The sequence below is a fragment of the Acinonyx jubatus genome, chromosome B4, assembly GCF_027475565.1.
Source record: "Acinonyx jubatus isolate Ajub_Pintada_27869175 chromosome B4, VMU_Ajub_asm_v1.0, whole genome shotgun sequence".
Taxonomy (NCBI): domain Eukaryota; kingdom Metazoa; phylum Chordata; class Mammalia; order Carnivora; family Felidae; genus Acinonyx; species Acinonyx jubatus.
In genome coordinates, this window is record NC_069387.1 from 29,648,051 (window position 1) to 29,675,258 (window position 27,208).

At 39.3% G+C, this 27,208-nt stretch overlaps 1 protein-coding gene across 4 annotated transcripts in view; it reads right to left on the reverse strand.

Moving 5' to 3' along the window:
- NRP1 (neuropilin 1) overlaps positions 1-27,208 on the reverse strand; it is a 137,497-nt gene that overhangs the window by 46,374 nt on the left and 63,915 nt on the right. For all 4 annotated transcript variants that reach the window (XM_027073773.2, XM_027073772.2, XM_027073771.2 and 1 more), the window contains exons 5-6: positions 22,519-22,674; positions 19,819-19,985 (exon numbers count right to left, since the gene is read on the reverse strand). In XM_027073773.2, coding sequence (XP_026929574.1) covers positions 19,819-19,985; positions 22,519-22,674 — 323 coding nt within the window. The remainder of the gene's footprint in view (positions 1-19,818; positions 19,986-22,518; positions 22,675-27,208) is intronic.

The following is a 27,208-nucleotide window of genomic DNA, read 5'->3' on the forward strand; positions in this document are numbered from 1 at the left end:
TACCTTCTTCCCCCGCAATGTTTGGGGGATAGCTCATGTCTCCACCACCGAACCCATCAGGTTGCATCTTTGCTCTACTTCCATACAGACTTTTAGGATTTCTTGCAAGGGACATCTGCTTTTCTATATAGAAAAGTAATAGATGTCTATTGAAAATGTATAAGCTGCAGAAAAGATTAAAGAAGAAAATAAAATCTCCATAAGACCAACATTAGGAGAAAGCCACTAATAATAGCCTTCCAGAGTATTCTTTCCTATGCAAACTATATGTGAATGTTGTGTTGTATGTTTTATTAGTATCAGAAAAAATGAGGTCATATTAAGTCTATGTCTGATGACCTGCTTTTTGTTTAGTTTTATGGATAGAAGTTTTTGCCCAAAGTATTTTCAATGGCTTCATGGTGTTCCACAGTATGGTTGTAGCATGATCTGTTCAACCTATGAACATTTTTATTCAACCTAACTGACATTCATTCAGTGAACACTTAATACCACTCATCTTTTAAGTTCTGTATCAAGTGGTGAGGATATAAAGAGCAGTCAGAGTGTTGGAAACACAAACACATGATGACAGAATGGGGCAATCAATACACGTGAAATGTGATCCAGCACAGGGGAAGGAGTAAAATTTTACCCAGAGAATTGGAAGTTGGGGCACTGCAGACATTTCACTGCAGACTTTGATGTCTAAGATGGGTATTGAAGGGTACCCAGTAGAAGTGGACAAATGGGCACAAAGGGAAGGAATGTTCTGGTGAGAAGGAGGAGCAGGAAGTGCAGAGGTAAGCAGGAGGAAATGAATGAATGAAATAAATGGACCCTAAACAACTTACTGTGCCTCCCTCACCACTATAGACATTATTTGTTAAGAAGTGTATGGCTCTTTAAAGAGTATTGTGCTCCGGTCATTTTCAAGCCAAAATAAATAGTTTTCACGAAAACCTTTCCAAATCAGCCACTGGCCGTCCTCTTGCTGGTTTAGCTTTTTGAATTATGATGAGCTTTTACCAACCTCACATCATAATAGACAAGATTGGTGACCCAAGACAGGCAGCTGGAAAGACAAAGATATAACCCCAGAATAGTTTTACATAAAGCCACCCCTCTGTGTTTTGGAGGGTTCATCATCCTGAACAATAATTCCTTTCTTTCCATAAAAACTCATTCACACAATAACCATAATTAAGTAACCTGCTTTCCCTAAATCCAATCAGCTCTGTTCCAATCACTATCTTCTTATTTTGAAAGAATATCATTATTTCACAGCTGCTTTATTTTTAATTGGAAGATGGATGTGATTTTACATCTGAGTTTGATGCACTTCTGTTTGACATTAAGGGTGATGGTAAGGGGGTGTGATGGTGGGACGGGTATGCATGGAGCCAAGCATCAATGCATTTGCTAAAATTGTTGAATGTTTCACTCTGTGTGTGTGATGCACATAAACATCTGGTACTTATCTGGTAGTATGTAGACTATTTTGCAGAAGTCTAGCACGCTACTTTTGAGTTCTGTTGGCCACTCTCTGAGTTAGCTTACAATAGCTTACCCAATATATCCTGTTTCCAATCTAAATCTAAATCTAAATCTAAATCTAAATCTAAATCTAAATCTAAATCTAAATCTAAATATAAATATAAATTCTAACACTGCTAGTAGAATGTCTACCCACATCTTACTTTCACTGTGCTCTATCCTCAAAGAGAAAATATTGTCAGACAGCAGATACAGAAGAGGAAAGCCCAATTTTCATTTCGGGTTTGGGGAGAGGTGCAATAGTAAAATCCTGTCCTCATCCACTTCTGGGGGGGGCAGGGGGTAGAGAGCTAGCAGCACCTGTGGGGTGAGGACTCCCTACAGCATAGATCCTGACCATGATCCTGACTCAACGTTTGTTGTAAGATGTCTACAGGTATAATCCACATGCACTTTATGGCCATGGCATTGTCTTAGTAATGGCAGGAAACACATTCACCAGATAAAGAGAAGCCAGGAGAGGCACACATTTTACTGGGAATCACTTTTGGACAAAGCACACATCTTAGCATTGTGTAGTAAATCACGTAGCAAACCTTTGCAAACTGCCGTTTAAACACCAGCATGCAGCCTCCGAGCCATGAAATGAATATCGTTGCTTTCTATAATAATACATAACCAGCCATTGGTAATGTCATAATGTGGAAAGCCTCATTTCTAAAATGAAAATCTGTCTTGCTCAATAAAATACTGCCCATTGAGGTAGCATTGGTAAGGAAGCGTTTACCAGCTTCTAACATTCCCATAGCAAGTCAATACAAGATCCTGAAAAAATAAAGGACAAAGAACTGAAGTCTGATTAAAAACAGGAAAAATACTTTGAAGCAGGGGGAGAGTGTGTTGGGTTTTTTTTTAGAGCATCTCTGATGACTCAAAGAGCTGTTTAATTCATCACTAGACACCACAAGCTAAAGAAAATATTTTTTAAGTAATTGTCTCATTTCCTTAGATAACACACATGTTTTCTGATAGAGCCTGGTCATTTGAACATCAATGCTGTTCTGGGATCTGAGGGCTTAATTCAAGCATCTGATCATTGCATTCCTTAACCTAGCATCTTGGACTTTGTATAGTTACCAACTGGAATATAACCACTTTATAGCCAGTGATATAATTCTCTATCTCTTTATGTGTTTTTTCACTATTATTGTATTACATAAAAAATATGCTTACGGCTGAAGTTACTATATTAACAGGAAAACTACAGGGCAGTCCCTATGTATCAGGCATTTATTAAGGGCTAAATTTACAAGATTATCTCTTTGAATTCTCAATAGTCACACATGGAAGATTTTATGGGCAAAGCAACTGAGGAACTAACTGGTGGGTGGACCTTGCCCAGAGTCACAGAGCTCACCAGTGACTGGGCCAGGACTTACCCAGAGGAGATCCGTGGCCCATGTACAAACACTCACCCATGCTGTTGCACCATCTGTATTGCAAAAACTTGATAAGTATTGAAAGAATTGCTTTGTCAAGAATAATGAAATCTGATCATTCTTTTTAAAAATTACATTTTTGTATAATCATAGAAAATATGAAACCATTTATGATTACCTTGACTGTGGGTTTAAAATTTACACAGGCTACCAGAAAGCAAAACTTTGCAAGTGACTCAGTTATGCTGTTGAAAAATAAGATGGTAGGGATGGATTGTTTATGCAAAAGATAATGAGGAAATATTTTTAAAATTCTGGTAAAGAGTAAAAATATCCAAGTATGAGAAAAGTGCAAGGCAGGAAGAACCTTACCTATTTTCTTTTCTGGTCTTAATTGCCTGTATTAATCTCTCTCTCTTTTCTCTCCCATAGCTAAATTAAAGGAAAGCATTTTTCTTGGGTGGAAACAAACTACTGGTTATAACAAAACTCCAATAGTACAACAATCCTACATGAATGAACAGATGAATTCTTCTATCGGAAGACTTGAGCCAGCCAGTTGGAATAACATTAGATAAGGATGGCACAGCAGAAACGCAATGGAAAGCCTGGTTTCCCTGACTTGCCACTATACTTCCAGCATAAGAACAAGGAAAGGGGCAAGAAAAACCACGTCCCTAAACAAGGGCAGACCTTTGTCTTTTTTTGGCTAATAAAGAGAGATAATGCTTAAGTGGGTTCCTTTGTGTCTGAATTTATTGCACATTCTTTCTATCTCATGTTAATTTTTTTCGGTATAAATCAGAAACAACTAATTAAAAAAGTAATATTTAATTCTGCTATGTTCTTTGAACTGGAGTTCCATCTGGTTCTGTTTAAATAGTAAAATCTGCTGTAGCTGTTAAAATTGGCAAGTGGCATAGGCAAAAAAAGAAACAAAAGGGACTCCGCGCAGCAGGTTAATACTTTAGCATTTCAACTAGAGTCATTTCCAGAATCCAGCTACTCAAATCATTCCAATATGGAAACGATAAAGATGGAATGTTCTAGAATGGAGGCACCACCACTGGTCTACATTTCCTCCATGTGATAGATACAGGCTTTGAAGATAGATTAGGCTTTGAAGATCTTTGGATTGACAGCAACACATGGGACTGTGACACCCACCCGAAAATGCTCAGCTTAGTTTATGAAAAACATCTTTAAGACACGTATGAGCAGAAAGTCTTCACATATTCTCTGCAAAACCTGAGGGTATTTTTCCTTCTAGATTTTCTTGAACAGATATAATTGTGTTCAGAAAAACCAGACAGTTATTCCATTTGAATTCCTCTCTTACTTGAGAAACCTCTAAAATCTGGACATTAAGACACACTGTATTATGTAGATAAACATTAATTACTGTTCTCCTTCTTAAAAACGTTTGGGGGAAAACTATAAACTAATAAATGGAGCGAGGGAGCATGCTCACAATTAGGGCACATTACATATCATAGATGTTTAAGCTGAAAGTGTGAAATTAAATTGAAGGATCTCAGGTGTCCAGGTAAAAACAGCTAATCCATTAAACTCAACACACATGTACTGTTTGCCAGGCTCTGGAAGCAGGTAGGCCTATGTGGAAATAATGATAACACAAGGCTGAAAGTAAAAAACACCACCATGTTGACAGATGAGGCATTATGGGATTCCAAAGAAGAAAGATTCCTTCCAGGAAGAGAAAGAACAGGGTTTATGGTAAAAGGGTCATTTGAATCAAACTGGATCCCATAAGATGGGGTAAGATTTTGGCCAGGGAAGGGGCCAAGATTGTTGAGCTAAAGGCAGAATCAACTGGAAAAATATCTCACCCAACTGTCTGTATTTTGAAATATCGGATATGATGAATATTTTCTTTCTATCTAATATCTCCTGGCAAAGTTGCTTTAGAGATCAAGGTTAAGTGTCCTCCCTGCCCCCTCCCCCTAGCATGTATCACTCTTTGCGTGGGCCTTCATGTGGTCCACAAGTCCAGGCCAGGAAGGGCGTGGCTAATGACAGAGAGACAATGACATCTTATTTGTAATTAAGCTTTAAGCTCATGAGCATGTACGGTGTTGCTGAGATAATCCTGCTGAAATACGGGCTCTCCCTGCCTCTGGGAATCCAAGCATTCCTGGGAACATACCTAAACCTCAATCTGCATGAGTCAGGGACTTCTCTCTTGAGCTCTAATGGCACACTCTGCAGTCTTACCCTAAGTTTATATCTACATTTAAAAGAAAACATTTCAGTGAAGTGGCATAAAAACCTTTTGTTTACTTCAGGGATTCATACTGCTGTTGAAATCATACCATTCGCTCCTCAAACATTTAAGGAGAGGGCATCGAGTTCAGAACATGAGCTTATAATGGTGAGCGTTTTTGTTTCGGTGGAGGGAAGTTGGTGACTGGCAATTACTCATTTATAACACAAATAAGTCTTAGATACTTGGGTGAAAGAGAGGGAAGGTTCCCAGATTCCTGCCCTCTAGTCAGTGAGGGAATAAGTAAAGTAAACAATAAATCTCAGTACAGAGTGGATAGACTGCATTATAAATGCTCAATCAATTCTAGACTTCAGGGAAAAAATTGGGGTGATGCAGGCAGCAAGTGGTGGCAGATAGCACAGGGTCCAGAAGTACCTCTGTAGCTTTGACATTAAAAAGTGACCTGGACAATGTTAAGCAAGTTAATTAGCCATCCCAAGCCTTAGTCTTCTCGTCTTGCCAGCAAAAACACTAAGGCTTACTCTATTTAGTTACAACCCATGGTTATTATGAGGATCATAATGAAGCATTCGTACACATATTAACCATAAGAATGTGACCCTAATATTTTTTTCTCTTAGTCACTTGGGTAATTGGTGTGTGTGTGTGTGTGTGTGTGTGTGTGTGTGTGTGTGAGTGTACCTGGATTTTAACTCTTCTGAAGGAGGGACAGAAACTTTCATTTTAAATTCACCTGGCTCTCACATACAGTGTCTAATCTTTAGCAGATACTCAGTATGTATCTGTTGGATTTAAACTCAATGCTGTGTCTGTCCACCATTGTTGGCAAGATCTGAAACCCCTTTCTTCCAAACAAAAGCTAATTGCCTGTCATTAAAGGCAAAGTTAGTGTTTGGCCAACTAACTTGTGCACGTAAGCTAGGAATGTGATTATTTTTATCTTGGCGTTTATAACTGCAACTAGTATAACTACTCATAAAATTTCCAGTCCTTTGAAAAGCCCACTACTTGAGGCTGGAGTCCACTGAACAATGAGTTTCATGGGCTAGGTTGACGCTGTGTGAAGTATTCCTTTTCACTTATTTCTCAGATGACCTCTCAAGTAACTTAGTATGTGTCCTTCCTCCCACAAGTCACCCCAAAGGACAGTAGGACTTCCATAAATTTTTTTTCACAATGTCTATCATGCTCTCAACCTCACGCAAACCTTTTATTTTAGAGCTAAGTTAATTGCAAGCATGATGTCCACAGGATGTTTATGTATTGGCTGTTTATGTATCTGGTATGTTAGACTTTTCCCATACCCTTCCTGTATTTTCTAAAAAGGAACAACATCAACACTTCACTGCATAACTATAGGTCTCTACGGTTTTACCAAATTAACGTGTGGGCTTTATAAGACGTTGGAATTATAGCTGTATGTGGCTAGGAAATGCATGCAGATTTCAGGCCTTTGGTGAATTTTGTGGGTTTTTTTGTCTATGGTGTCTGAGAAACAGCCTCGTGAGTGAATCTCCTGGCAGGAGAACTAGAGCTCTGCACCGAGGCAAAAATCGCATCACCCCTTTCTAGATGCAGTGACCTCTGTTATGACACATACATCTTTCAGGTCTATCAGGAGTTTAAAGAGATTTTCAAACCTAAAAGACCAAAAAGCATATTAAATGTCATGTATAGGTAAAGTGTATTTACTTGTTTCAGAAGCTGTTGTTCCACTCTTCCTGTTAAGTTTTATCTGCATTAGTGGGGAGATCCCTAACTGACTCAAGATAAACACACATTTGTACTCCAAAGGCATCTGTCTATTCCAGCACAAACAAAAAGACTTGTTTATTATTAGTTTTCCAGTAAGTCATGACTTTAACTTTTCTCCCTCCTCCTAAAAGCTTGGTTTCAAAAACAAACACAAGGATGAATTTCTGGAAACTAAAGACTTGCAGATGAGGGCAACAGTCTAAATCAGCTTCTTGGCCTATAAACTCTGACAGCATCCTTTTATACTGACTTTCCATGTATTTCTCAGGGAGCTAGGTGGGCCTGTCACGTTAATGAGAATTTCATGTGCTGATGGCAAATCTGCAAGTGCAGGTGTCCAAGAAAACTCGTCCACTTGGCATGAACAATCCAGCAAGGAGCTGATGGGATTATTGAGATTAAAGTCAGTCACCGCCTAAGGTTATAAGGAATGCTGCCCCGGAGACGAGAAAGGAGAGAAAGAACAGACTGCCTAGGTACAGCTGGCCATCAGAAAGTGTGTGTCAACAGTTAGTCTCTGAAGGGATGCCAGTCATTCCTGAGAACAGATGAAATGAACGTCACGATTGAATATTTGGTCAACTGCGTTTTCTCTGTTGGAAGCTTATCGTTCATCCAGGAAGTGTATACTGATTCTTTTTGAAGATCACTGAGAAAGGGGGACAAGAAAAGCCTTGAAATAATGCATTTTCAAAAATTACTCTCTAAGAAAATCATTTGCATTTACAATTCACAAGGAACGTTCTGTAGTTTTGGACTGACTGACTCCGTGTTGGAGCTGGGCAATGAAAACAAGGAGAGGAGAAATGTTATATAATGATTAGTGATTTCCAGGCTCCCCTTAGAAGAAAGGGAAAAAGCATGACATCATTCTGTGTTCTGAAGATATGCTGCTTTGCCATCCAAATGCAGGCTGAAAAAAAAATCTATATTAATTTCATGCATTTCAGCCTGGGTCACACAATGGGAAAAATGCATGTGCATGACTACTTTCAAACCACAGGAGAATGAGCACAGATGTTACACTAAGCATATCATGTTATTCGTCCCCTAGCACTGCCTAAAGTCCTTAACATAATGGAAGCTATGACTTGCATTTATCCACTGGAACCATTCTTAACACGTGGTTGGATACATCTATTTCAAGCATACACTTGGAGGTGACAAGAGGTGAAATGTTTTCTTGGGGAACATGGCCACACTGCTGTGTGTGTGTGTGTGTGTGTGTGTGTGTGTGTGTGTGTGTGTGTAAGGGGCACTTCTTGACAGAAAAACATGGAGCTAAGGCGCATATTTGTAAATGCTAAAAAAAGCATCCCTTTCATATACCCTTGCAAGTTTTTGGAGCAGTAAGAATCCTATCCCATTGTTACTATACTTTTAGACACAAAGTTAAGGATAAGAACACATCACTTTGCATGGTTTTACTAAAACTGCCAGTATTTAAAAAGAAATCAAATGAACTGCTTCATAACATTTGAATTACTTTTGATAAAAAGATTTTAATTAAGATGAATTCTATATGAGACACATGAATATTCTAAGTCTAGACACTTCAAAGAAAGGTAAGTAGATAAACAGATGTTAACGTAAATTCTTCTTGAAACCGCAAAGTTCTTAGGCTAAGGGGACTGGATTATTGTATTACAGGAATTAATAATCACAGTTGAATTTCAGCATATACAGGATGAACCCCAAATTGCCTATTCCTGCCTCCTTTTCCTTTTTGTCCTACTGCCCAGAAAACACAGGAATGTGCAGATGGAGATCACGTAAGATGCCTTCCACGTTTGTCGCAATAAAGAAGATTCATTTATTTCCTAGTGGTTGATTGAGAGGAAATACCATATTGAATGTACAAATGTATTGACTGGTTTTTCTTTCCATGGAAATTGAATTGTTAAATAAATGAATTCTTGCTGTCTTGGGATTGGAGCTTTCTAAATAAATTAGAGCCTCCTTATTGCAATATTTGGAAACATAAGTTAAAACTACAGAAATAGTATAATGTGTGTGATAGAATGTTGCTGATTGAGAGTAGCAATGACTAGCCTGGATTTTTAAAATAAGGTTTAAATAATTAGCCCATGAAAATCCTATGTGCTATACCTTCATTTTTTAAGACTAGGAACATAAAAAAGAGCTATTATCTCTTCTTCCCGTGAGCGTGGTGTCCCTCCTAAAATACAAAAGAACATTTTCTTCAGTATTTCATATTTCATAATTTGCTAGTTTCTTTTTATTATCACAGGTACTCCCCACTGCAAATTTTAGATTTCATTTCCAGATTCTCAAACTGAAAGCTCTGTCAGATTTCTTGCACTTTCTGTAGCTATTAGCCTGCGTGTCTCCCTGGGTCTTGGTCTTTCTCTCCTCTGAGATGGATCTATCTGCATCAGCTTTAGCCCAAAGTAAATACATCAAGTCTTGGAGGCATAAGACAACTGTAATGTCCTTCTTCATACAGCTTCATCCAGGTTCCCTGGGGCCGCTTTTTTTCCCTGTCACTTTTCTGGGCTAGTATTATGGCCTATAACATCCTCAGAATTGAATGTGGTATTTGTCTTCTTAAGGAAAGAAAAAAAGACTGAGTATTGGCAGGACTTTAAGGTGTGAACAGTCCGTAATGGTAGGTAAGCTTATGCCTTACAGATATTTTCTTCAAAGATTGGAGAGACACGAAAGATGAACTCTCTGGGCCTCATCTTATCTTCCCTGGTGGGCTGCACATCCCTGTGAACTAGTACAAAAGAACCAAGGAAGACAGGCCTCACTAGTGAAGTTTCTATGTGAAATCCTCAGATAAACTTCATGGTGAAACCAACCTAAACAATTACTTGATCGAAGAAGAAAAAATGTTTTGAATTGAGAATACATTTTTGTTATGTGCTGCCTCACACGGTAATCAGGAGTATTTAAAATGAATTCCACTTATGCTTCATATATTTATGTTTTCATTTAGGCAAAGCCCAGGGCACCAGCTGATAGAGTAAATTTATTTCTAATAGAATCACAGAATCTTAAATGCTTGAAAAGACTTCAGAAGCTGTCTGGTCCAATCATCCATCCCCTGAAGAATTCTATCAATAGATAGTCCTTCTCAGGCCTGCTCAAAGAATAAAGGAGCTGATTTATTTTTCTGCTAAATCCTGAAAATGTAGTCAGAAATTTAAAGCATTAGAATTGTGAGAAAACAAAACTTTGGTAAAAGTAAGACTTCACTATTCTGAAGAAAGGCAATTCTAAGAGTGTCATAAATGCATTTTTAACCCCTTAAGGAAAAGAGAGCTTAAAAAAAAAAAACCCTGCATGTCACATGCATGAGTACATATGTGATTATTCTGAGTCATAATGTGTGCAATTAGTTTCACATGCTTACTCTGTTCAATAGCTGGAAATATGAAAGCATAATGCATTTTATTACTATTGGGATTTATAGAGCATTTTTGATTTAATCTGCTTTCCTCTCTTTATCTGAACACAGAATTAAATGAAATTCGAAAGCTGCGGGGAGGGCAGTGGAAGTGGAGAAAGGAAATAAATATGAGTATCTGTCTCTCTTGTAGGTCAGCATCCCAAATTGTTATTGTGATGCTGATCAAAATTGCCTTTTTGATGCAGAGCTTTCAAATGGTGCATTAAATGAGAAATATAAGAGGGTCTGGAATGTCCATCTGCATCCAGGCTTTGGAATTTGCAGGGTGTACCTTTTCCATCTTTGGAGGAGGTTGCTGTGAACGTGCTAGGTAAGTCTTAAACTGTGGGTTGTGCCAATTCTGAAGAACACACATTTTTTGCTCCAGGGCTTTCAAATTACGATATGAAAGTTATTTAAAGCTTAGGAGTTCGTGTGTTACATTACACGCTGCATAAACGTAGCCATTGCTCCTAAATGCGAACATTAATGCACTCTGTAAAAGGTACAATTATTACCGCCGGGACAGAAATCAACAAACCCCACCAAAGGAATTTCTTAAAACTGCTATCATAAAATCTGTGCATGTTATGGATTTCATTAACATTTTACTCCCTGAGGATTCCCAATTGTATAATAACAGAAGTTCTTTAAATTTTAAATACCACAGACAGGAACAGCCTTTCACCCAAAACAGATGTGAAACCATCAACCTTGCCTTCTTATTGGTCCACAGATATGAAACTGGTTGGAATTGATAGCTCTTAATGTGTTGTTGTTTAGGTTACAAAATTGGAAACTTAATAGTATTTTTCCCATGAAAAGATAAGTTAATAAGCAATAGACAAATTTTTCAAACACAGCTCCTTACTCTTGATTACCATGGAAGTGAAAACACACACACACACACACACACACACACACACACGCACGCACACACGTTTGATTTACATACTGCAAAAAAATTAAAATACTTTGGCAAAGGTCAGTGACACATAATGTCCAGGTGTGGAGGGGCTCATTTCAGTCTTATTTTTCCTATATCTTGTCAACAATGACTTGTGATTTTATCCTTGTGTTTCCTTTTCATAATCCAATCCTTATCAGTGCATTTTGAGACCCAACTACAGTATTTTGCAATCACATCTGTATTTATTTAGCTAAAAACAGTTCACTTTTAAAAGCTAAAAATAGTGAAGCTTAAGATAAATAAACCAGGAGGTTTATGATGCTGTTTTCCTGCATAAGGTAAACAGATGCATCTGTATTTTTGGAAAACAAAAGAACTACGGTTCTAGTCAAATGATTATCTATGATAAGCAATTGAAATGTGACAAAAAACAGCCAAGCAATCAGTTTACCTTTCCTTTGTCATCAACCTTATTAATGGTGATTAACCTTATTATTTAAAAAATGACTTGATTAGGACTTGGGACATCTTCTATACCAATGGTTTTCAATGGAGGGGGATTTTTGTCCCCAGTAGGACATTGTACAATACCTACAGACATTTTTGACTGTCATAATTGAGGTGTATGTGTTTGTGTGTGTGTGTGTGTGTGTGTGTGTGTGTGTGTGTGTGTTACTGACTTCTAGTGGGTGGAGGCCAGAGGTACTGCTAGATATCTTACAATGCACAGATAGCCTCCACAATAAAGAGTTATCTAATCTAGGGGAGCATGGGCGACTCAGGTGGGTAAGCATCCGACTTTGGCTCAGGTCATGATCTCACGGTTCATGAGTTCAAGCCCTGCATCGGGCTCTGTGCTCCAAGCCTGGAGCCTGCTTCGGATTCTGCCCCTCCCTGCTCGTGCTCTCTCTCTCTCTCTCTCTCTCTCCCTCTCTCTCTGTCTGTCTGTCAAAAATAAATAAACATTAAAAAAATTAAAGAATTATCTAATCTAAAACATCAGTATTGTTTAGACCAAGAAACTCTGGTTGGGACAGAGTCCAGTCATTGGCCAAAGGTAAAGCCTTGGCAATGACTGCTCAATTTGATAGACATCCTTTACCAATCAGTAACTAAGCAGGAATATGCTGGGACTTAAATGTGCTTACCTGGTCTTCACGATGTCACCTTCAAGAAGGATCCAAATTCATGTTTGCACAGTATTACAACTGAGTAGCAACAAAGAAGGGGCAGCAAGGATGCTAAGATTCTAGTCCAGGGTCTGGGTCATTAACTTGCTATGTGGTCTTGGAAATCACTTAACCTCTGAACTCAAGCAAAATAAGGAATTTAGATAAAATGATGTTTGCATCTGCTTTTAGCCTTATACTTAAAGCTGAGCTATCCTAGAAAGAAAACAATTCTCCTCTAGAATATAATTATGAATATTGGTTCCAAATAGACATAAAACAATTAAGAAACCAAAACCATAAACAAATGAAATGTGTGTGGTATGCAAATTAATCTATGTGAAGTGTAGTTCTACCTGAATAGTTGTGGTTTTTTTCAATATTGTCTTTCCAGCGATTTCATCATAAAAATCTAAGAGGTTTCTTTAAATGTCACACATTCTCTTTGGGGTGTGTTGACATGAAATACTAATTAGTAAAATCATTTGACTGATTTTTAAAACTGAATTAAGTGGTTGATTTGATCAAAACAGTTAAAATGATCTTGGTATTTTGTAGATGACAAAACAGTCAGGTAAAAATATCTTAAATAATATGCCACACGTTTATTCCATGTTCCCCAAATCATAACCTCCTTTAATGCAGCAACAAGTTCTGACTTTAACCCATCCGTGTGCATGTTTTCTATAAGTATTTCCTTCAAATGACTTTCAACAACTTGAGAAAACAAGGTACAAGAGAAAGCAAAGGAAAAGTTCCTCCAGAGAGGAATTTTGGGAACAGAGACTTCCTGGGTGGAACCTAGTCAGAGAAAACAGCCCTGTGATAGGATGTAAAGCATTCATTTTATCAGGAAGTAGAGGTCCCTGCAGAAACAGGGTAAGATAATGAAAGACTTATCTTGGGGGAATTTTTTTTAAAGCAATTTTTCTCCCTTCCAGATCAATGTTTTAGCTAAAACAGCATACTAATATTAGTTGCACCACAGACACACACACACACACACACACACACACAGGCAGCACACCTGGGGAATAAACATTCAGTCAAACAGCTATATTTTTCCTAAATTTGCCAACACTATATTTTACATGTCTCATTCCACATTTGGGTAACCCAGTGAGCTATTTTTGTCAGTTCTCTAGTTACACATTTATAAAGGATCATTTTATTGCGATTTCAGCAATTTACTAATGATCTGAATGAGATAATGTACGCTCTAAAGTGTCTGGTTTATAAGCAGACCGTTTACAGTCAGGATAACGTGGCTCAATATATGTTCTGGACCAGTCAATTCAGCAAATGGAACCAATTATGAATACAGCATTACAGATTGTAAACCTGCTAAAAACTAGCAATTGTATGAAAATGTCAAAAACTATTTCATCCATGATACCTGTTCCATACTCAACACATTATTATGAGAACAAAAGATTTTTCCAGAAAGTTTAGAAGAAAATTATACATGAAGCCTGTTAAAATAAATGATATTCTAAGGCTTTACGATAAATGATTTCAGTTTCTATCCTAATTTTGGAAGACAAGCAACTTTAAAGATAAAAACAAGGATTCCAAATAAATTCTTTTAACTGAATGAGGAGCACTAACTTTTCCCACCTAAGATTTCCTAAAAATGTGTAATAATTCCATGTGTCAGAGGGAATATTTCCAAGAATTCATGAGTTACTTCATTCCATTTGTTACTATTCCAATACAGGGCATCCAGCTGGCCCCTTCTTAGCTCCTGAAATCAAGCCCATGCCTTTAAATTGCCTTTTGTCTCCATTATCAGCAAGTCATAACTGTTAATTCCATGTTTTAATGATGACAGAGCCACTCTGGAAGTTGCTGGTAGCTCCAACTCACAGCCCTGGAGGGATGTTGGGAAGCCTTTGGGCAATAAGCCAGGAAGGACCTCCTGGCCTAGAGGAAAGACCCTTGGGCTGGGGATTATAGGAACTTGTCTATTTGAATGACTGTCTCTCCTCCAGGACCTGTGGGGCCTTATGACCTCACCTCACCAGACTTTGTGGTTTTCCTCTGTAGAGTCGGCGTGAGAGAATTGCTCAGTTTACTGCATTTGAGAATTTGAGAGTGTAAGGTGAAAAACTCACAGTTCGAATGGCCAAAGAGCTATGGAAAAGCCAGCTGCACGCTGGGCCTGGGTCAGGTCCAGCCACAAGTGGTGACTCACCAGCTGCTGTCTGCCTTCATGATCTCTCTGTGCCTACTGACTCCATTCTCACGTGTGAGAAAGGAAGTCCATTTCCATTGTGTAAGCCCAATTTTCCCTACAAGTTGCATCTTTTCTGCAAGTTGGGACTCATGAACCATTTAACTTCTTTGAGCCTCTGTTTTTTCACATGAAGTTGAGGATGTAAATCTTTGGCCTATTTAACTTACATTCTAAGACTAAACTGGGATGTGTACAAAAAGGTGCTTTAAAAAAGGAAAAGTAGGGCACCTGGGTGGCTTAGTTGGTCGAGCAGCTGACTCTTGATTTCGGCTCACTTCAAGATCCCAGGGTCATGGGATCAAGCCCTGCGTCAGGCTCCACACTGAACATGGAGCCTGCTTCAGATTCTCTTTCTCTTTCCCTCTGCCCCTCTCTGCCACTTGCATTTTCTCTTCCTCTCTCTCTAAAAATAAAATTAAATTAAAGATAAATAAAAGAAAAAAGAAAAAGTGCAATAGGAACATAAAGTTTTGTTGTTAGAACATGTCTTACAATTAATTTTATTATTTATTTATTTAAATTTTTGAGAGAAAGAATGAGAGTGCAAGTGGGGGGAGGGGCAGAAGGACAGAAAGAATCCCTAGCACGTTCCATGCCTAGAGCATAGCCCAACACAGTGCTTGATCTCAAAACCATGAGATCATGACCTGAGCCAAAATGAAGAGTCGGACGCTTAATCGACTGAGCCACCCAGCACCCCAATCATATAACTAATTTTAAAATCCACAAAACAACCCTAAGGCCTGGCCTGATCAGTTTCACATGTTGAACATTAACAAGGGCATTTACTTTCTTTGACACTATGATTGTAAGTGAGTGAACACGACTGAGGGTGTGTGGTGTGTGGTATTGTGGGTGTGTTATGACTCAGTTCAGATTACCTCCTTTCCACACTAAGGCCTTTTGTTGCTGATGTCTGCTTTCAAAGTTCCTTCAGTTAGAAAATGTGGAATATTATCCAACAGGAACATACATAAGGCAAGAGGAAAATATAGAATCAAGCCTCCTCATAAAGTTAGTGCTAGCTCCTCTCTTCTGGAACTTTCCTTCTCCTCATTCCTCAGAATGAACATCTGTACAAGTAAATAGAGAGAGGTAGTGCAGAGAGAAGACGATTTTGCTCTGGGGGCTCAGTGAGGTATTCTCAGAGCTACAGAGTATCTTTGTGGAGGCTTCTTTCTTCTGTGTGATTAATCCATAAAAGGGCTGATTTACCAAACCAAACAGGATGGGGTTTAGAAGCCAGCGCTTTCACTTTCTGCTTCTCTGGGATAAGTGACGGCATAAATAATCTAGTACCCAAAAATTTTCCCACAAAAGACAATGCCCCCAAATTTGGAGAAGAGTGGAGTTTCAGCCTGAGTCGGTTTATCAAGCAATTCTATTTCTAAACTCACTGGAGGGTGTGGTAATCGATTAGTCCCTGGTGCCATTTTATTTCTTTGGATCAACAAAGGTCATATCCCATCTAAGCATTATATCTCTTGCCTTTTTTCCCCCTCGTCTCCTGGCATTTTAATCAGGGAAAAGTCACAGTTGTTTTGAGGAGAGCGCTCCCAAGAGCTTTAATTAAAGCGAGAAGGATAAATCTGTTTACAGTGTGGTGAACACTATCATTAATAAAACATTGAAATAATTAACGAATTAAATTCTGCTTTGTGTGTGAATGACTACACTTAGGATCCATGAGAACACGTTTCCGGAGCAGACAGTATGCTACGCGCTTAGTATGCACAGAGGAGAAGAAAGCCCAAGACTGCATTTCTCTGAGATTCACAGTATCATGAACTGCGACAGCTTGAATGGAGAAGGCTACCATACCTTCATTTTACAGGGAAAGAAATTCAGCTTCAATGAGGTTAATGGCTTGGGCTCTGATTATATGCTTGAAAATTAAGAATTTTTATAACACCACTGATATACGGAGTCTTTACTTTGAATCCTTTATTGTTTAGCCAGAAACAAAAGGAAGAAAAAGACTAAATGAATAATAAGATAAGCAGCTCCAAGCAACAGGACAGAGTGGAATACTCTGAAAAACATGGGCAAATTTCGAAGTGTGGTTAAACTCTGCTGTTGACCATTAGGAGGTTTTAGCTGCTCAGGATATGAAGTGGCCTTTTGAGCAGGATATGACCACGTGCAAAGCTCCGAGTGGGGACTTCCCTTATGCCCCTTCCCACTAAATTGCCTCTTGACTTGTTTTTAAGCTTTCTGGCAGACAACAGATCTCACAGGAAGCACCGATGTAGACGTTCATACCCACGGTTAACGACGCATTGTTTTTTTTATGTCACTCAGTAATTTCCTAGAGAAAACAATGGCAACCAAAGACTGTTCCTGTCTTGAAGGAAAGTCAGCTTCCAACACTGCCTTATTAATTTAACACATGCAAGTGTTTGTTCTTGTTGCTACAGCAACATGTTTTGTGGGGTATATCTCATGCAAAATGTGAAAAAGCAGAAAAAGAAAACAAATACCAACCGCATACTGATGTGCATATAAATAGAAATGTCTGTGCGCTAATGCTCCTGTGATTGGAGGTACGCGCCTCTTGCCCTCAGCCTCAATTATGCTTTACTTGGTGGTTAATGTAAAACATCTACCCAATGAAAACAACAAGCCAACCACTTCCAAGGAGTTTCAGAAAAGCTGGAAACATACAAAATTATTCATAATTAGGTGATGGGTGAATGATAAGGGCTCCCATCATGAGGGAAAAGATACAACAAACATGTAAATGAGTCCAGTGAGCTCCAGAAGGAGCAAAAGATAATCTTACCTCAAGGTGAACTGATGCTGAGTCTCTCTGACATTCATCGTCCATAGGGATGGAGGCATAAGGGCATTGAATGCTAGATTTAGAAAGAGTAAGCACCCAACTCATCTCCGTGTGTCCTCTCACAAGGAAAGGCATGAAGGGAATTATGTCCCAAGATATACCTGAATTCATATGAAAGGTAACAAATGATAAAGAAGAGGAGACTGAAGTGTAAAGAAGCAGGTGTTGGGAGTTTGGCAGACCCTGATTCCAAGCCCGGTCATTCACTGTGATCTTGGGCATTTACTAATCTCTCCGAACCTCAGGGTCCTCCTTTGTAAAATGAGGATAATAGCACCTCCTTCACAGGATTACTGTGAGGATGAAACACAAATATGTCAAGTACTCAGCAGAAGTGGGGCCCCATAGTAAACCCTCAATAAATGGTAACTATTCTACGAATGGCACAATTGTCATTCATGCTGTTCACCAAATTTCTAGCTCTCCTCCATCCAGCATGAAGTGAATTGCTACCCCTCAGAAGATAAGTGTGGCCATGGGATGTGCTTTGGCAATGAAAACGGATGAAAGCGCTCTTTGAGGGGACCATAAGAGCTAGCACAATGGCTGTGCTCTCTTTTTCCCTTTGCTTGGTGACCAGCAATATTTGAGATGACAGCTGTCCCCTCTGTCCGGGTCCTGGTGTTAGAAGATGTGGAACAGACCCCCAGCTGGCCGATGGAGAGTAGCTTGAGTAAGAAGTAAACCTTGTTTGAGAGATTTTGGTTACGTAGCTTCTCCTAACCATTGCTTTCTATGCTTTGATAGAAAGAGTCGGACCATTTCAGATTTTTTTTTCCTTTTGCCTAGCTCCTGAGAAGGATGTAAATCCTGTCTTGTTGACAAATGCTTTGTGAGAGCCCATCTTGTCTCAATGTTTCTACTGACACAGAATTGCCTTGCACAGAAGAATTGCTACAGTTGCAATTTCAGAAGTCTTGCAAGCCCAACACTGTCCCTAAATTATTGAGCACTATCCACATTACCAAGAATAGGACCACGTTACCATGCAAACATGCTTAGCACTGCAAAATGCAAGCTTTCCTCTGGAGACACGTCTGTCAATCATACTGAACTGCCTGTTGGTTTGGGGATGTGAAAAAAACAAGTTACCAAGAGCTATTTTGACATAGGCAAATTCATTTAACTTCTGACTTAATCTAGAGCTGGATTCAGCAATCCTTAGGTAAAAATCTCATCTTTTCTCACCGTCTACACATTTCTCAGTGTTATCATTTAGAGGTTAGCAGGAGTTCAGTCTCCTTAATAGGCCATTTCACTTTAAGTGTATGTTAAACTAATATTGACCTTTACAAAGTAAAACAAAATCTGGGATTTGTGCTCAAAAGACTGAAACAACAATGGATATAGAAAGTAGGGGATTAATCATCTTGCTTTTTTTCTTGCTTAGAAACTCTCTCTGGGAATTAGTCATTTTTATATATCTTGCAATGTATGTAAGACAAGCTTTGCCTACTCTATGAAAATGAAGCCTGTATCCTTCAGCAAATAACTTTGTATAATTTGCCCACAGTTTAACACACAGCCAGATACCCAATGTTTCATTTGACAGTGGGTGAAAAAGTCAAGAACATGAGCATCAGGTCTTGAGTGGGCGTATCCAGACATCAAGGTTGGCCAGGCTGAGGTATTAGGATTGGTGCCAGGGATGAGTTGGGGCAAGGGAGTCATGGTGCAGAAGAGGAGAGTCTGTCGGGGATGTAAGGGTAATGGTAAGGAAGGGGGTATCAGGGCAAAGGGAGGGAAGCAGAAGCAACGTCATAATAAGGATACAAATGTGTCCATTTCAGACATACATGTGTATATACACAGCCCCCAAAGACCAGTGCCCTTGATCTGCTCCCACTGCTTTCTTGGGCATGTGCTATGTACACTTGTATGGAAAAGCAAACCTCAGCTCCTTTCTTTCCTTCTTCTACTCTGAACAAACAAATAAGAAGCCTTATACTTTGATATAACTATTTCATGCAAGTCTACTGGTTGAGCCAAAATATTTCATCAAGGAAATAAAAATCTGTTGAAGGAGGAAGTATATGAATAGAAAATGTGTAGTTGTTGGGAAAAATCAGATCTTTTAGTTGTTACCAAAGTGAGACAACTGGGCATTCTCTGAAGAGTTAAAAAAAAAAAGAATTTTCAAGGACATCAAGCAGGCCTGCTTTTCTTAGACTGCAGTGACATGATGGTTCTGCAGGGTGATGACACTTGGTGCCCATTCCTTTTGTCTTCTCACCTGCAGGCATCAGGCATTGCACTGCTTTTTTTCAACACCCTTTCTAGATGACCAAAATCTTCCACCCTAAAGATGCCACGTCTCCTGCTACATACCTGTATCCACTCTCTGTAGGAATCTTCTCCGGGAGTCCACCCATTCTCAGGGTAGTTGAGGCGAGAGCGTTCTGCAGACCAGTTAGTGCTATACTGGGAAGAAGCTGTGATTTGGTCAGAATGAATCTCCCCTGATTCCATGCCCAGAGCTTCCATACATTTGAAATCTAGAGGGGAAAAAATGGCCCAAAGTCATGAAAACATAGGGGACCTGAAATGCAGATTTCTTTTTATAATCTGGCAAACTAAAACATTCATGTTGACATTCACACAAAATCTTACAGAAGATGACAGTGGGGGACTTATTGAGACCTGGTACTGATACGTGGGAATAAATTCATGGCAGTAATTTTTAAAAACAGGGTTCTGAAGATCTTGTAGTGGATTAATTATTTTCCTAACTGGACCTAGGTTGACAGAAATACTATTAGAAATCTATTAGGGGGTGCTTGGGTGGCTCAGTCAGGTGAGGGTCCTGACTCTTGGTTTTGGCTCCGCTCATGATCTCATGGTTCATGAGTTTAAGCCCCACATCAGACTGTGCTGGCAGCACAGACCTTGCTTGCAGGTCTGTCTCTGCCCCTCCCCCCACTTGCTCTGACTCTGTTGTTCTCAAAATAAATATACTTTAAAAAAATTACTAGGAAATGATGGCGCTTTTGATTTATTTTCAAAGTTCATACGAGTACACACCAGAAGTTTTAGTATTTTCTCTAAGATCCAGTAAAAGTGAAAAAGATTCTATGTCTGTTTATAATCCATATTTGGTGAACAGTAGACTTTAATTCTCTGTCTTTCAGATTTCCTTGTAGTTGGCACCTGGGCCACTTCTCCCTGATTCCCTTTGTTCTCATGCGTCCTGCCCTGGCCTTGTCATGATTATTAACATCATTAGTTTATATTATTAAAATATGAGAGTATCCATCAGAAGTAAACCACAGTATCATATGGTCCCAAGGAGGACCACAGTTTTACAACATAAAATAATAATGCTCACAATGATGACTATGAATCATGAAAGCATGTATTCCATTAGGCCTCATATACTCAGTGAAACAATGAAATATGACATTGATATGAAATATGACATAGGGAAATAAATAATCAACTTTAAGAAATGTGAATCTAAAAGTACTAACATGGGGAAAAAAGCTTTAGAGATTAAGGATTCTCAATCATCAAGAAAAATGCCAACTAACCAAACTTGCGCATTTTCTGAATTTTTTATCATAATAGATAAAGTTTTATGGCATAGAAGGTTTTCTTTCACTGGTTTCATACTTTTAAGCTTAGATTTGTTATTTGTAATATAGAAATATTTTTAGGGGTGCCTGGGTGCCTCAGCTGGTTGAACATCCACCTCTAGATTTCAGCTCAGGTCATGATCTCATGGTTCATGGGATCCAGCCCTGTGTTGTGCTCTGTGCTGACAGCATGGAATCTGCTTGGGCTTCTCTCTCTCTCTACTTCTGTCTGCCTCTCCCCCATGTTCTCTCTCTCTCTCTCTCTCTCTATCTCTCTCAATAAACATTTAAAATATTTATAGACACAAACATATATAAATTAATTAATCAAATTAAACACAAATAAGATCTTGAAATTTAATTGGCCTTTTCATTTTCCAGTAAGATCTGGTAGAAAAGATGTTAGCATATCTATGGGGCACCTGGGTGGCTCAGTTGGTTAAGTGTCTGACTTTGGCTTAGGCCATGATCTCATCGTTCGTGAGTTTGAGCCCCGCATCAGGCTCTGTGCTGACAGTTCAGAGCTTTGAGCCTGCTTCAGATTCTGTCTCCCTCTCTCTGCCTTTCTCCTGCTCACGCTCTGTTGGTCTGTCTCTCTCAAAGATAAATAAAGCTTAAAAAAAAAAAAAAAGAGTGGGATGCCCAACCAGCTGAGCCACCCAGGGCACCCATCTGACAAATATTAAAAAAAAAAAAAAAAAAAGATACTAGTATATCTGCAGGAAAGGTCTCCAAACAGCCCCTGTCCTCTTCCCTATGTTACTTTACAACCTGGCAGCTAGACCTGATGAAATACACAATTTATTCATTGTTCTCTCTGGTGTTTTCCTTGGGCCCTTAAAAGAGCTGGACACCACATAAACTTTGAAGAAGCGTTGAGTTAGTTGATTATTTTAATAAGATGTGAAACATAGTACTTCCTCTTTCTTTTGTGGAAAGCTATAACCAAAATTAAAACATGCTTCTTTTACATGAATATCCACTTTTATTCACCTAAAAACAAAAAACAAATGGCTTCCATTGGTGTCTTCACAAACCAATCCACCAGGTGTCATCTATTCTGTAAGACTGCCTTGTCAATAAACTATGGCAGATTTGTTCCTATCCCTTGTGATCAATGCCTGTCCTTTTATGATTCTCAGCCCAGTACACATTCAAGGGTGCCAGATAGGGTCTGGCTATAGTTCGTTGTTTCAGGACACTGTTTTGTCATTTCCCACTTTCTCCCATAATTTCAGAGGCTCACAAGCAGCCTTCTCATCCACAATTTCCTTAAGAAAGCACACCAAACAGTTCTTCCTATTGATATCCAAAAAACCATTTAAAAGAGAAAAATAAATATTTGACATTCCAATTCGCAAACCATTTCTTTAGTGTTTCATGTGGCCACAGATGTGTGAGGAGGAATAACATGGAGTGTTTACCACAGGGCTTTGCAGGGTGAATAAATACTGACCTTCTGAGACACTACTCTGCAAAACACTGTAGTTTGCTGAGAAGCCTTCTTTTGCGATTGCACTGTCAGTATAAAAAACCATGGAGAGAATGCCCGAGGAGGAACGGATTCGACCTGGTGTCTTCTGTCCACAGTAACGCCCAATGTGAGGACCAACTAGAAAGGGAGAAATGCAGAGAACATTAAAGTATCTTTTGTTCCACCGCAGATGCAAGAATGACCGTTTGCAAACATGGGTCCCGGCAGAACCCAGAAGTGTTTTCTTACCCAAAGCAAGTCTTCCCTGGTTAATTGGTTCACTGTGAACATATTGGATCAGGTTTGTGGAGAGGGATATAAAGTGTGCTTAGAAGGGCAATAACAGGCATATAACCTCATTCCCCACTGAGCAGGATTGTTTTCAGGAACAGAATCAAAATGCTTGCTTCATCTGCAGTGAATGAGATTTGGGCTGTCAAGTGTCACCTTGACATTCATCTCCAGGACCAAACTGCACACACTACCCAGTGCTGAAAGATTCCAGCTAGGCTGTGATCACCAAGGGTTCTGGAAGCTGCCTTACTCACTTTTCCCCCTCTATGAGGAGATCCAGGGAACTGGTCCCGGATGCAACCAGACCAGTGCCAGGAATCTGATCCAACATTGAGTAACCCCAATTTCCCTCTTCATTCCATCTTTTAGTTCTGGAGCCTTATTATGATGAACATCACAGGCAGGGCTCTATCTAATGGATAATTTATAATTGTAACAACTTAAAAAAATTAGAAGCTACAGACACCAATAATTTATACGTAATAATAAGTTGTAAACAAAATGAAAAGAAAATGCATCTGACTTTTCTCTGTTTTTTTTCTCTCCCAAACTTAAGAGACGTGACCACATTGCACTTAGGTCCTGTGGCTAAAAGATGGCCCAAAGGAGCCATTTGACTGTGCACATCAGGAAAAAAAGTAGTACCTGGGGCAGTGAAAAATTGGGAACACTGATTAATTTGTGATATGTCAAACTGCAACTGGGCTTAAACTGGCCACCCCTTTGTTGAAGTGCTTTTAGATAAACCTTGGCAGTTAGTAATTGCAACTTGCCACATAGACAGTGCACAAGCCCTCTGGGCTTGGAGAATCTCTCCAATTCCCTGTCCAGATCATCAGCAAGGAAAAAAAAAATCCCCTTTTTTCTAGTTTTTTTGTTTTTTGTTTTTTTTTTTTTTTCCATTGCACATATGGTAAAAACATAGCAGATGGTTTGGGCTTAGAAGGACAATCTGGTGTGGACCATTTTCCCCTCCAAGAAATCCATGGTTCTCTGCATTTCAACTAAGAGTTATTGCTTTGTTCAAGGAAGCACAGTGGGTGGACCCCTCTCTGGAAGGATGGGCCTACAGAAGGGACTTGGTGCGCCAAGGCCCGTGTGTGGAGCTTGGATGCAGAAAGCAGCTGATGAAGACTAGAAGCAGCTTCCAATGTGATTGGAAAAGTGAGTCTCATAAGAACTGATCTCCCTGGAGCCTCACCTACCCACTGAGTTCCTAGTAGGCAGCTGGCTAGTCCAAGCACCCTGCTTTTCGGAGTGCTCAAATCCTTGGCTGACAGGTTTTCAGCTCTTGGCTGGCCCTCTTAAAACAAAGCAAACCTAAAACTACAACTAAACCAAAGTGTTTCCACATTTGAGTTAGTGAAAAATGGTTACTTCGAATATCTGATAACTTCTCCATGCATTCATAGTAATTGATGTGATTGAATTTAAAGAGTTTTCTCTACTGTAACTCCTCATTCTCCAGCAACCAAACATTGTGTGTGTGTGTGTGTGTGTGTGTGTGTGTGTGTGTGTGTGTAGCCTGCTTTATTATGAAGAAAACAAGGACCCTGGCCCATTAGGGGAATTGATACAGATTATCTACAGGGCATGACATGGTCATGAACAGGGACTCTGTTATGGGAAGAAAATGTTGTTCTATCAGGTTTCCCAGTTGGCAGAAGAGAGCATCTCAGGAGATGAAACTCGCAGTTTTGTTTCTCTTGAGCTTTAATCTGAGCCTCAGCTTCTTCTACAAGTGCTAGTCCTTTGGCAGATTTTCATCATTCTGAATGAATTCAACACTTTTTTCTTCCCTATGGAGCACAAAGTTGCCCATGACATATGCATGAAAACACCGAGCTAGAGCCATAAACTCCGGTCTTTCCTTTCCTTGAAAAGAATCCCATTTCTGATTTACAATCTTAATGAGAGGCCTAGAGTCCATTCGTAGGTTCTCACTTTTTCCCCTCATTTAAATTCCATTATTGTGGTTTCATAACTTTCTTTTTCTTTAGCTTGTGGGCAAACATTTACAGCCTTAGTCCTTGGAGCCGGTCTCTGATCACCACAGCCATTGACCCGCCAAGAATACAAGTGCACAAGGGAAGCCACACTCAACCCCTTAAGCTCTGGCTGCAGATTCCCCACCCTCCCCCCACCACCCCATTCCTCTGGGGAGCGGGGAGGGGGAGTCTCTTTGAAAGAGCAAACAGAAGAGAACTTGTCTAATGCAGACTCATAATTTAGAGAGTCTCCATGACTCACTGGTTTATAATGTTTAAGACATGCCGGGTAAATCTGCCTTCTGTCCTTTAGAACCTTGCCCCCGGATAGCAGTGTGCAACTCTCTTTAGGAGCCCTCAAGATATGAGAGTGAAAAGGCTTTTTCGACTATAAGACAAAGAAGTATTGAATTTTCCTGAACAACAGCGAGACCTTAGCCTAGCAAGCTAATGCAATATTGATCTGAGCAAGAGTGGGCACAGTACTTATCTATCTCATGCATGTGCTCATTTGTGTATTTACATGAACACAGCTATTGGATTTCCTCTTTCCGTTAGGCCAAGGAGATGAATGGAAACTCACAAAAACAGAAGTGGAACTCAGCAATTGCATTACTGAAGAATTTAAGTAAGCAATATGTGCTAAACAATCTCTTGGGGGGACAGTAGGTGCATAGTGACCATATCTTTCCAGGTGTGAAGGCAATAAAGTATTTATGCTATTTAAAAGATATACCTGCAACTGGGAATGGCATTACTCTGTTATTTGTATTTTTCCATTAATTTCTCCAATAATTAATCTCTCCAATCTCTCACCTCAGAATGAGACAGTTTGGTCTCCTGTTCCCTTTCTATGGTGGGGGGCAAAAAAAAAAAGGCAGCAATCTGCTATAAAGACAGACTTTCAAAAGGAGGCATTCTGAATAACTAAACAAAAAAGGTAATCACTTCGAAAAAGTACAAAATAGACCAGGTATTGTTTTCCTACAATAATAAACTTTTTGTTGGAGAATATCTGGACTTGGCAACTTTTCCCCAGAAAAAAAAAATTGCACATTTATGTCATTTACATTTTGGAATGTTTATAATTTTATGTTTATATCATTTCTATTTTAGAAGTTTAATTTAATTTTATTTTTTATTTTTAAATGCTTTTATTTATTTTTAAGAGAGACAGACAGCATATGAGCGGGGGAGGGGCAGAGAGAGAGAGGGAAACAAAAAATCCAAAGCGGGCTCCAGGCTCTGAGCTGTCAGCACAGAGCCCAGTGCAGGGCTTGAACCCATGGACTATGAGACCATGAGCTGAGCTGAAGTTGGACCTTTAACCCACTGAGCCACCCAGGCGCCCCAGAAGTTAATTTTAATATAAACATTAAGTCAATAAAATCCAAACAGAGCTCAATCTAGCGTTCATGAAACTTACTCCTCAAATAGTTGATAGTTTTTGGAATGTAGGTAACAACAGCAGCTAAAGCCTGGGGGAAGAGCTGACTTCATGTGTGCCCATGTGGTGTGAGCTAAGCATTCGTGTTTGGCTCCAGAATACAGCACAAACATTTGCAATATCCACCAGGGCCGGGCAGTGTGCTCAGCTCATGGCTCACAAACCATATGTAAACTTCCACCAATTACTACAGAGTTGCTACTTGTGAATCCTTGGAGCTTAAGGAGTGATAGACAGAGATGTGTGATTCACAACAATGCATACCTCGACTTGAGTTTGGGAGTAAACTGCTTTTCTTCAAAGTCAATCCTATTCAATGGGTCGCTTTCAATTACATAGTCACCTAATTCAATGTGTATGATAAAAGGCAACATAAAATCACTTGATGGTTAAAAGCCTTCAGCGCCTTCTGGTTGTTGTTTTTGGAAGGGATATCAAAGAGTAAAAGCAATTTTGCTGGCAAGGGACTGTATGTGTTATGTGTTGAACTACTATAACAAAAATGTTTCTAGTGCCACTGACAAACCCAGGAGGGGAAGTCTGTCATTTTTGCCTAAAAAGGAGAGAGCTGTTATGCTGGTGTAGGCTGGACAAGGCTAGGTAAATTTTAACAAATATACAACACAGTTTCCATATTCCAAGGCCAGTTTTCTCTGGGAATAAGTCAAGTGCACCGTAGTTTAAAACATGAGTGAATTGCAAGGCTGATAACTCTTATTGTTAATTGTTCCTCGCTTCAACTCAGTGATTTTCTAGAGCCAGAAAATTACTACTTTGAAAAACCCTTGACACTAATAACAATGTGCTTCTTTCTGAAAGTATTCTAAATAAGTTGGTTGATTGGACCTCCTTTTCAAATGTCAATTTAAATGTAAGTTCTAGAAAGGAAGGCTGCAAATTTGGGTTGTGAACAAATAAACCCATTATTAAATGTTCCAACTAT